This window comes from Amblyomma americanum, chromosome 11 (assembly GCF_052857255.1).
Source record: "Amblyomma americanum isolate KBUSLIRL-KWMA chromosome 11, ASM5285725v1, whole genome shotgun sequence".
NCBI lineage: Eukaryota > Metazoa > Arthropoda > Arachnida > Ixodida > Ixodidae > Amblyomma > Amblyomma americanum.
This window is the reverse complement of record NC_135507.1, coordinates 76,229,677-76,241,798: the sequence shown is the minus strand read 5'-3', so window position 1 is coordinate 76,241,798 and position 12,122 is coordinate 76,229,677. Positions and strand designations below refer to the sequence as shown.

At 42.1% G+C, this 12,122-nt stretch overlaps 1 protein-coding gene across 2 annotated transcripts in view; it reads left to right on the top strand.

Annotated features, from left to right (window-relative positions):
• LOC144110430 (receptor-type tyrosine-protein phosphatase mu-like) overlaps window positions 1-12,122 on the top strand; it is a 198,817-nt gene that overhangs the window by 174,484 nt on the left and 12,211 nt on the right. For both annotated transcript variants that reach the window (XM_077643324.1, XM_077643323.1), the window contains 3 exons: window positions 584-719; window positions 2,634-2,783; window positions 6,060-6,159. In XM_077643324.1, coding sequence (XP_077499450.1) covers window positions 584-719; window positions 2,634-2,783; window positions 6,060-6,159 — 386 coding nt within the window. The remainder of the gene's footprint in view (window positions 1-583; window positions 720-2,633; window positions 2,784-6,059; window positions 6,160-12,122) is intronic.

Here is a 12,122-nt window from a genome sequence, read left to right as displayed (position 1 = left end):
ATGGAGAAGCCGATGACAAGGACAAACTGGAGGAATGAGGCGTTCTAAACGTTCTAGTGTGCTCAGTACTGTGTACATTTTAATAAACAGCAGTTTACGCTGGGAACCAACTGCGTATGAATACGAAAGGAGGCGCGATGGAGGCGAAATTGTAGAAACCTATGTACTGTGCGATGTCCGTGCACGTTAAAAAACCCTAAGTTGTAGAAATTTCCGGAGCATTTCACTACGGCATCCCTCGAAGCCTTAGTCGCTTTGTGACGTTAAACCCTCATAACCCAAACAAAACCATAAGAGGCGCAAGTCCTGTGTCATGTCTTGTTATACCTGGTGTGTTGTTTAGTTCTTCGGATACAATCTACGGTTGCATAGTCTGCTATTCTTCTTTTTCTACAGACTGGTGCTCGAAAGGCCTGTTAAATTGCTCTTATGCTCCTTCGGCTGTCGCAGGTATATTTATGGCTGAGAACCACCTCGTTAAAATATGCACAAAACATAAGTACCATGTGCCAATGAATAGCGCGAAGTCTCCTGCCCAATTGAAATTCGCAAGTTTCAAATATAGCTACTCCTTCTCCTTCAGAGAGAGCATCGGCAGGACTGGGACGTTTATACTCATTGACAGCATGATCTCTCAAGCGGAGGCAGAGGGAGAAGTGGATTTCCTCAAGCAACTGATTGCTATACGCCACAGCAGAATGAACATGGTGGAAACTGCGGTGAGAGTTCTTTTCGTTTTTATGACATGACAGTCTGTCGTTCTGATTGAAACGTGTCAGGATGAATAAAATTGTGTGAAAGTACCAACGATAATTTTAATCTACTGCCTCCTACTTTACATCTTTAGAACCACTGCTTTCAATGTGTCATTAAACCTGTGAACACTAGATATTCTAGATGAATGTATCGGCTGGAGCTTTTACTGAGAATGCAACTAGTAGAATGTAAACTTATCGTGTATTCGCGAGTTTTTGAATGATAGGACCGTTTCAACAGGTCAGGACTTCCACGCAGGTGTAATTAAAATCGACATGAGTCACTGTGATCATATTAATATAACCATTATTACATTTCACTCCCCTCGATCCAAATTCCATATTCATTCGCTTGACCACTATTAAAGTTTAAGGTTGCACTTGGCGTACATGAAAACCATCGATTTAGAATTTGTTTATATGCTTAAGCACACATCTAGATATAATGTTTTCTAATTCAACATCTTTGCCTGAGTACAACTTCCTACCTTGCACCATTACTTTTTTTGATCCTGAATACTCGGTGGCCGCTTTTGTGGAACAAAACTTTCTCAACTGTTCACTGCCTAGAAAAGCTTAGTCTTTTCTTGGGGTGCATTAGAAATTTTGGCAGCCTTCCGCTGCTGCTATGTTGGCCTTGTGCAGCTAATTGTTTCTATTTGAACGCGAGCAAGCTTAGTTAACAATTTTTCCTTTTGCTGCTACCTCTATCGTTTGATATTCATTGTTATTTCTCCGGCTTTCTTTTTAATAAGTTTTATTATACTAATTGTGCATTTTCTGAAACATCTAATGTGCAAACCTGCACCAAGACTGTTCTCAAACCACTCTGAACAATACTACTATATTTACCGCTGTTATCCTTAGTTCTCGTGTATAACGCTGAAGTGTTGAGCGTTCAGAAAAATTCAAACTGACTGAATGGGGGAAAGATCCTTGCGACTCCCGCTGGGTCCCCTGTAATTCTTGCTGCGTAAGCGCAAGGATACGCGAATGAGGCACCAAATATATTCTACGGTTTTTCTTGTATGTTTCCTGTCACTTTTTTTAAATCTCAGTTCTTGACTGAAGACACTCCAGAGCGAATATACAAGTTCGCTGAAATCTGACACTCTCAGTATCATCTAGATTAGCGTAAAATTCAGTTCAACAATTCAACGACAGTTCAGACCGCGCCGTTCATCAGTGCAGTAAACTGGGACTGTAATTTTTCACTTCTTGCAATCACTGCCTCTGTCCCTCAGAAAACATTGATGCTAAAAGGAAATAGAAGAGCTCTGCGCTTCATCTGGCCGCCACTACCGAACATGTGCTGAAGAAGACTAAAGCGACTGCAGTGGCAACTTTACGGAGGCGATCTTTTCAATGGTAGCTCCTGATATCGGCCTGCCCTATTGAAAAATGTGTACAGGTTTGAACAGGTCGACAAATCGGATTATGGCACATTTCGTATAACATTATAGGATGAAGCTTCTAAGCGATTCAGCCTTTGAGTGACTTCTTAGGGGAGGGCTCCGTATAACTTCGATTACCCGTGCTTAATTACCGTGCACTTACATCAAACAGTGCATGCAAGTCGTGGGTTCGAATCCGCCCGCTACGGTAGCACTTCGATGGAGGAAAAATGTGAAAGGTCCGTGTACTGTTCACTGTTAGTGCTCGTTAAGAACCCCAGGTAGTCGAAATTATCCGGAGCCCTCCACCACGGCGTCCCTCATAGACTGAGCCGCTTTGGGACGTCCATCCTATAAAGCCAAACAAAATGTACCATAATCCTATTTGCTGACCCATTCAAACATATATACATTTTTCAGTAGGGTGTTCACTGTTCACTTTTCTAATGTTATCTAAACGAAATTCTTCCTGCTTCTGTTTCAGGAGCAGTACGCGTTTGCACACAAGATGATGGTTGAAATTTCATGTTCAGTGAGCCGAAAGTTGTCTGTCAACGAGTTCTTAAACTTGTACCCGAAATTGAAGGCAAAACACCCTGTTACAGGGAAAACTTTCATCTCCAAGGAATTCGAGGTAAGCGTTATCAAACAATTTTCATGCGGCCAGCTTAAAGATTTTCCTTGTTTTACCAATTTGCTTTACCTGTACAGCAGACATTTAATCTAAAAATTCGGGTATTTTACTTCAGACACCATTTTTATATCGGTGTGTAAATCATTTTCTTATCTCCTGTAAAAAAATTTGAACGTGTCGGCCAATATTACTGCACTATGAAGACACTTCGCTGGGTGACAACAAAAGTGGTCCAATAAGAAGCACACACACCACGCTTGTCCTCTATGTGCCTTTTAGTTGTTGGGGAAAAAGATAAAAGCCTGTACTCATGTACGAGCTATGCGAACAAACGTGTGAATATCGTGCAATAAGAGCAGCCGAAAACAGACAAAGTGCGAATTTTGTACCTCGTAGACATAAATGCTGCATGTCTGTTGCTGCTGTGAGAGCTGCGATTTTAGCGCGTAGTGAGAATCGGCAGAAACGTATCTCAACATGTCTGCATCTACCTAGCTCAAATGAGATTGCTGTTGCAGCAGTATTCAGATTTATAAATATGAAATTTATGACTGCTGTAGCTGTCCTCTCGTTTTTTGCGGGCTGTTCACATCAGCTTTGAAACACACTTCTTTCTTGCTGATTTCTTCACTTAGCCGCCCGAATTAGGTAACCACAATGTCGCAGATGTGAGAAAATCACGTAGTTATTGTGAAGAAATTTTCTTTCACCCCCGTGCTTTAATCTGACACAAAAGTGTTTAGGCTCATAACATTAGAAGAAAAATGTCCACATGGCAAAAGCAGTGCATAGAGACGTGGCTAGAACAGGACGGCACACACAGAGCGCTCATTCACAAGCTGCGTTTACGTGGGTGCGACCGAAGGGAAACAGAGTGAGCAGGCGGAGCGGTCGCTGCGCGTGGTGAGCTGCGACTTCATAACGAAATGAGCCTTTAGGCGAGAAAACTTCTCTCTTCGCGACGCTGTTGCAATTATGTAAACGCCGCTTTTTATTTGGCAGAGAGCGAGTCCTGAAAAAAGATGCGGCTAAAAGGCAAAAAAAAAGGAATAAAAGGCACCAAACGCCAAGGAATGGAGAGATTGGGTTTAAAGACACTGCAGATCAGTTGGTCCTACCGATGAAAATTTACGGCTAGTTTAAGAAAGCGCCAAAGAAAGAAAGCACGTGAAGTAGATGCAGAGGAGCTCCAGAAGAATGGATAGCCAAATAATAACGGCGATTTGGGACTTCTCAATATAGGCAGCGGGAACACGGTACCACGGGAATAGAGAGGATACGCACTGTAGGCAAAGAATGAGAGCCCCAAGGCTTCCGTAGTTGGAGGGCGGTGGCAGGGGGATTCGCAGAGCAACGAAGAGAGGTACTTCAACTTTCCCTTTGATGGAGTGCCGGCGGACTGAAATGGGGTATGAAGGCGGGAGAGTGGAATAGGAACTTTTATTTATTTTGTTTTATTTTATTTGGATCACACAGTTATTCTTATCCGAGGCTGTTAGAGGAAACGGCGAAATTGAAGCCCAAAAATACTGGAACAAATACCGGCATAGAGACTTAAATAAATTGAAAAAAGACATTGCCGCCACACAACAAGACAGCATTTCGAGTGCCAAGGCTGCAGTACATTCTGAGAAGCAGTCTTGTTTGAAAAAAAAAAGAGGTACGATGCCACAAATGCACAAGGCAAACTGCGAAACTAAGGCGGTTCTTCTGGTAAATATTCTAACACTAAAAATTACACTAATGAAAATGCTGTAAGAAAATACCTTACAAGAATCAAGAAAGATGAGCTGTACTTAGCCACGAAAGAAATTCATTTAGTGATGGACTGCTGACTATATCATTTGTTAGTGCTTTCTATTCCCTGGCTGCTTGTGGGAAATAAGAATACCTAATAGTGTCACAATAAAATCTAAATTCCGTTAAAAGTTCAGTATGTTCTGTGCGCGTGTTTCCTATTAATGAAGGAGACAGGTCTTGGTCTACGTCTAGTTTAAGGGCTCCAATCAAAAGTAAGGAAAGAAACTTCATCCGTAAGGATCGGGTTCGACTACTGACGATGGGAAGACAATCTTGACTAAGAAGACGGCTTGGAGAGTCGTTTCTTCTTCTATACTTGTTATAAATAAATCGAACTGCCATCCTCTGGACACCCTTTAGTTAAGCTATTAGTTCTGTTGTGCAAGAGAACCAGCAGATAGCGTATTCAAGTATAGAACGAACGAAGGATGTGTAAGCCTGTAACTTAGCAGCACGGGATGCTAACGGGAGAGATCGACACAACCAACACACCAAAAGAGAAGGCTGAAGATGAAGCGCTGCCCACAAACATTTTCGCTGACAACTTTTTAAGGCAGTGCAGCTCACGCTAAGCAGGAAAGCGAAATAGACTGTGCTTTTTGCCCATGCCACGAGGAGCGGGTATATTCTTTTTTTTTTGGGGGGGGGGGGGGGTGGCTAGGAGTGCGGAGTGGCGAAGAAGGTAAGATGGAGAGAGCGTGCGCAGCAGTTAGTGCTGCGCGGAACCACTCCTCACCACAATGCTGCAAAAGACCGTCTCGTCCCCTTCGCTACCTAGCTTCTGCTGCATTTCCATAAAAAGTCGTTCCCGACTACATCCATCGAAATATCTGAAGTCACTATGAAGAAGGTTGAGAGAGGGGCGTTAATATATATATATATATATATATATATATATATATATATATATATATATATATATATATATATATATATATATATATATATATATATGCCTTCTTCTCTTTATCAAGAACTCCTGCAGCACTAACATTGCCATGCGGTTCTTGTTGCCCCAGAAGATGGACACTTTCTAGAGCGAAAAGACTCACCCGCATCAGGCAACATAGGAAACCAAGTGGGTGCTGGCATAGTGTTAACTCTGGGCCTTACTGGCGCCCTCCCTAAGGCACTCTTTTACTAACGTGCTGTCTTTGTCAATACGCATCTGTCACAGCTTAAGGGAATTTCGCACACAATCTTCGATTGACTGTCGGAGTCCATATAATCTCCACATATCTTTTTTGCCTTACGAATGTAACTATCAAATCTTTCCTGACTTGCTGTAGCATTGTCTCAGGAATATTGCCTAACGTGTTTCAACTTGGAGATGCGCGTTTATAGGAATATACTGTATTTGCTTCCTTTCTGGCAACGTTATCTCTAGTGGAAATCATGAGACAAGAAAGAAAAGAACGCCTTCAGGTTTCCATACACATTATTCTGAGACACTGGTGATTTTCTCAATCTTTGAAGCGTCTGGGTCGGGTACGTCCACAACCTGGAGCCTCGGAATACAAAGCAGCTCGAGACGAGAGGAACACTTCCAAGAACAGGACGCTCAAGATTTTGGCATGTAAGTGGCGGTTTGTCTATGAACTTTTTAAGGGAATGCTTGACAAGTCTTCATTGAGAACTTCTTTTTTCCCCCAGGACAAGGGAAATATTCATAAACAATCCGCGAAAGCATTGAGAACATTTTTTTTTTCATCTTGCGCAAAATACATTTCATTATCACTCAAGTGATACAGAGTTGCGCAGAATATAACCAACCCCTGTATATGGTGTTCATTGATTGAGAGAAAACATTTGACTCCGTGGAAAACTTCAGCAATCATGCAAGCAATGCGGAATCAGGGTGTAGAAGAGTCATGTGAAAATACTGAAAAATATCTATAACGACTGCACTGCTATCATAGTCCTTCATAATTCAGCAATAACATTTCAGTAAGGAAGTGTGTCAGGCAGGGAAACACTATCCCGTAAATGCTATTCACAGCCTGTTTACAGGAGGTTTTTCGAGGCCTGGATTGGGCATAGTTGTGCATAAGAGTTAATGGTGAATACCTAGGTAATTTCCGTTTCGCTGATGACACTGCCTTGCTAAGACACTCGGGAGATGAGCTGCAAAGCATGATCAGACAGTTAGACAGGGAGAGAAAAACGGCAGGTCTTAAAATGAACATGCAGAAAACAAAAGTTATGTTCAAAAGTATCCCAAGGGAACAGCAGTTCACAATTGGTAGCAAGGCGCTGGAAGTGGTAAGGAAATACATCTACTTAGGGCTTGTAGTTGCTGTGATCCGGATCATGAGAAGGAATCAACCAGAAGAATAAGATTGAGGTGAAGCGCATATGGCAGGTTCTCTCAAATCATGAATTACAGTTTACTAATGTCCCTCAAAGGAGAAGTATACAACAGCTGTATCTTACCGGTGCTCACCTATACGGCAGAAACATCGAGGCTAACGATAAGGGTTCCGCTTCAGTTAAGGACAAAGCACCGAGGTATGGAAAGAAAAATGGAAGGTGTAACGTTAAGAGACCGGAAGCGGGCAGAATGGGTTGGGCACTGGCTTGGGCAGGGCATGTGATGCGAAGGCAAGATAACCGCTGGTCCTTTATGGGTGATGGAAAGGATTTCGAGGGAAGGGAAGCGTAGCAGGGGGTGGGAGAAAATTATGGGGGGGGGGGGGGAATGAAAATAACAAGATTGCTGGGATACGGTGACCGCAGCTGGCAAAGGACCGGATTTATTTGAGCGACATGGCAGAGACCTTTGACCTGCAGTGGCCGTAGTCAGGCTGATGATGATTGTGATTACGATATCTTTTCGCAACCGCATGTGCTTTAAAATAATTATTTCAAGCGTATCTCATAGCCTACATCTGTCGCTGCGTAATTGGTTTCCGTCCTAAGCGGGGGTGAAACTTTTTATGCATCCCAGAGGGCACGAATTACAGACGGTAGCGCCAATTCCCGTTTCAGTTACGTTCATAGCGAATGGTGTGCCAGTTATCTCCAGTGCAGCGGACGACCGAACACTCGGGCGTGGGGATTGTTCGCATGTCATCTGCTTCACACGAGGGCTGCGCAAAATTGGTCCCGCTAGGAAAGGTTGGCGGAGGTATCGCAGTCCGCCTGCTGTGTGCGGCTGCGCGCCGCGCTTTACTTGCGTATTGTACACACTTCCTTTGCTGTTGTGGTCCTTTAAAACTGCTGGAGCTGCTCTTCAACAATGGTAACCGCTTCGCCGGAACAATGTGTAGAGAACTGAAAACATACATTTCATGAATTTATTCACAGATGTATCCTTCCCGTTACTTCAAGCCTAAAAGAGAGATTTGAAAATACGCTATATGTCTAGTTACAGCATTCCCTACAATACAGATAATGCGTGTTGACGCCACACCGGTGTTAAGTTTATCACAGAGTGCACAGCTGACATTTAAAGTACACATTTCTCGTATCATTCACGCAGTACCTGTGAGATGAATTCTGTATAATGTTCACGCAGTGCAGAATGATGAATCTGTACACAGCGAGCGCACGCAATTTATTGCATGCACGATGTACCTTAGTATCGTAGATAATTCAAAAAAAAATTCTTGGCATTTATGTAAACTCCTGAAACCTAACTACTATCACGAAATGGCCTTCACTGTTCATGATGATATATGCGACCAAAATAAAAGTCAGTTAACATACAGCCGCATAATCGGTTCCCACGTCATGGCGACTAATTGCGGACAAAATCCTATTATTTCTTTGCACATACCAGTGACTCAATCATTTTTCATGATCCACGGTGCTGAAATAAGCGATGGCTTGCGAGAAAGCGCGCGCAGGGAGGGGTTCCCGTCGTATCCTTATGGGTCTCGCTGCACTCTTCGCAGTTTGGAAAGTCACGACTACAAAATCAAACACCGTCGTAAATGTCGCAGCACCGAAATCGCCAACGCACTAAGAAACACGACACCAAAGCAGCTGTGACCTGCTGTGAACGCGACTGACGGAGTTCGCGACACGCACAAAGAATGCCTGGCAGTTGCAACTCTCTACTTCAGAAAGCCTGAAGAGGTGGAGAGTAAGAGTGTGCGAGATGTCTTTTCTCTTTTTAGAGCCTTCATGCGGTTAGATGTTTGTGTTAACTGCCGACGTTAGAGCCAATTTCTTCTTCAGTTACGTTCACAACGGACAGTGTACAGAGTTAGCTTAAACGGAGGTTTCTCCATTTAGTCGGGTCAGAAGTGACTCGAACTTTCGTCCTCCTGTCTTAATGGTGACGAATAAGGCAGGAAGCGTGAGTAAATGTTTCTCACAATATATAAATATGGGAGGTATTAGAGCGCAGATTCCACTTCAGGTCACATGTGCCTGACGAGGTGGATGCCCGATCATGAAGCGTCGCTTTCCATCATGTGTTTTTACTTCAGATGCGCCGGTCACGCTCTTTCTGAACAGTGCTTCACGCTGACAGCGCATGGTGGGGCTTGCTTTCTTCCTCAGAATAGCTTGCTATCCATTACAACGCTTCCTTGCTTTAAAAGCCAAACCGATCGTCCAGTTTTGCCAAATGTAGGCGGATCCTTGTTGTTTTTCCTCCGCTCTCCGGAGAGCATCCAAAAACTGGCGACATTAGCTCCGGAAATAAGTAAACAAATTTCTTTACGCCATTTTTTGTGCGAGGTGGCGGATTATAGAGGAGGCACTCCAGCAAGACGTAAGCTGCCTCTCCGCATAAGTAAGGTGACTATGGGCGATGAACAAATGAAATGGGCGAAGAAACAGTTTGTCGAACACCCCGCACGGGCCATCCAAACAGCGTCATTCCGCACCGTGACCGCACTACTACACTCCAGAAGTCGTTTATTGTGCACACAGCTCGCGACTAGAATGACCTTCCCTGCGACTTAGCGCTAATCTCTGATCCTGCCCATTTCAAGACTGCCATCAAGGAAGCCATGTCATCATCGTGATTCCCACGTAACATTCATTGTTAACCGCCGTTCTTACACCCACCCGTCATGTAAGTTCCTGACAGGAACCCTTGAGTTTTAAATAAATAAAATAAATAAATAAAAAGAGAGCGATGCAACTGATATAGCTTATATTATGACAAAGGAGACTTTGAATTGAATTGAATTTATTTCTCCAGAACAACTGGAAGGATTTCCAGGCAAAAAGCTGCTTTTGCAACTTGACTGGGCCCGGAAAACCTTTACATAGCAGTGGCTTTGACATACCAGCTGATGGAAATGAACATAAGAAAGATACAACAAAGGAGAACAAATATACACACTATCAAATACAAACAATGAATACACTTTTACATGCAATTGTATGGTTAAAACTGCAACTTCTAGGCTCATCTTGTGCAAAAATAATACGTAATTAAGAAATGCACATGTAATAGAAACTCAAAGATGCACTTAATGTTCACTTATAAACATTTTGAACCCATATACACACATGAAAAGCAGCATACACACATAAAATTGTATGAAATAATCAAAATATTAGAGAAATGCACAAAATTGTCTCTCTACATCACAGGCCACCTAGAGAATTAGAAGTAACATATCTAAAAGAAATAGTTCACAACTCTGCGAAATACCGTCGCAATTCCTTGAACCTGAAATTTGTGGTATGTTTATATTTGTTAAGTACATGCGGAAGATTGTGTTGCAATGTTTGGAGTTTATAATTAGTTCTAATATGAGGAACAAACCAAGCGTCCGTGCTGCGGGTATGAGCAGAAGTATGTTTAATTTTTAGGGACACTGTTTCTGTTATAAAGGCCTTGTAAGAACTGTTAGAGAAAGAAAACAAACGTAGCATCCGGAAATCATACATATGGTCAATGCGGACAATGTGATACAATGGAAACAAAACGTTTGTTGGGGATAAGCAGTGTACGTTTGCGATCTGACGAAGGGTTTTCTTTTGGAGGCGCAGAATCTTCGCGATATTTGTTTTCGTAGTGGTTGCTCATATTAAGCTACAGTAATTAATATGAGATTCGAAGAGTGCATAATAAATTTGTCGCTTAACGTTTGTGGGCAGCAGCATTCGGCATCGTGACAGTGCTCCTGCTGTCGCAGCGAGCTTTTTACAGATGTTCTTCACCTGCGTATCCCAGCTGAGGTTAGACGAGAAAACAACTCCCAGAATTATGTGCTAATTTGTGATCATTTTAGTACTAATTTGTGTACACTTGGACCAGAAAATAAGACTGTGCTGTCATCTGCATATATTATGAACTTCTCTGTTTGGTCTAGTGTAACAATATCATTTATATATAAATTAAATAATAAAGGCCCCAAAACACTTCCTTGTGGCACACCATGTGTAACTGTTAAGAAATTTGACTGTTCCCTATCGATGCATACGCACTGAGTTCTGCCACTCAAATATGACCGAAACAGTTCTAGTGGTATGCCCCGAATTCCGTAGAGTGAAAGTTTATGCAGCAGTATATCGTGATTAAGACAATCAAAGGCCTTCGTGAAGTCAATAAATAAACCTATGGTAAAATTGTTATTTTCTATATTTTGTAGTATATTTTCTTTCAGAGCCAATAAGGCTGTCTCTGTTGATCTATTTTTTCCGAAATCCATGTTGGGCATTGCTTAGCACAATATGCTTCTCTAGAAAAAGAATTAACCGATCATAAATTAGTTTCTCTAGCCCTTTTGAAAATATTGGGAGAACAGATATTGGTCTGTAATTTGAAACCAATTTTTTATCGCCCCCCTTATGAACTGTAGTAAATCTAGCTTTCTTCATGGCAACTGGAAATACACCCGTTTCAAGGACCAAGTTATAGATATGAGTTAGAACAGGAAGAATATCCTCCAAAACATATTTAACAGGCTTTACTTGCATATTAACTACATCCAATGCTGTACTGTTATTCAAATGAATAAATGTTCTGTAGATTTCTGATTCATTGGTTGGCTGCATAAACATACTTTCGGGAACGCTTTGAATAGCCATATCCAAACTTAATGGGTCATTGCCCCTTGATATAGATTTAATAAAATGTTCATTAAAATGTTCCGCAAGTGCCTTTCCAGTCAATTCGGAGTTGTTAAATTGTATTGAGAAGGAGGGTGTGGCGCCATCTGTCGATCGACATTTCAAAGAAGGAATAGAGGTGAAAACAGCGTTTGTCTTCTCGTCACCTTGCACTGCTGCTTATTCGCTGAAAACATTTGCCTTTTTTTTTAATTAGGAATGACCTTCACGTCAATAACTATAGGGTAATATGGCCAGCCCTTCGCGGAGGGGGTAAATAATGGAATACTTCGGAGGTTACATTTCCTATTTTCTTCCTTTGCACATCCACTTGCGGAGAAAGAAGTATGGTATTGTTTATGCTGTTGGAAGATGTTATATCTTTCTAGCGTAGCTTGTTGCTTCCAGAAATGTTTATATTTAGTACCCCATTGTGAATAGAATTTTGCAATGAACTTGCAGACAGACGGAGTAGAAAATTGCGGTCTATTATATACAACTCCTTCTGTTTGGAGGCTT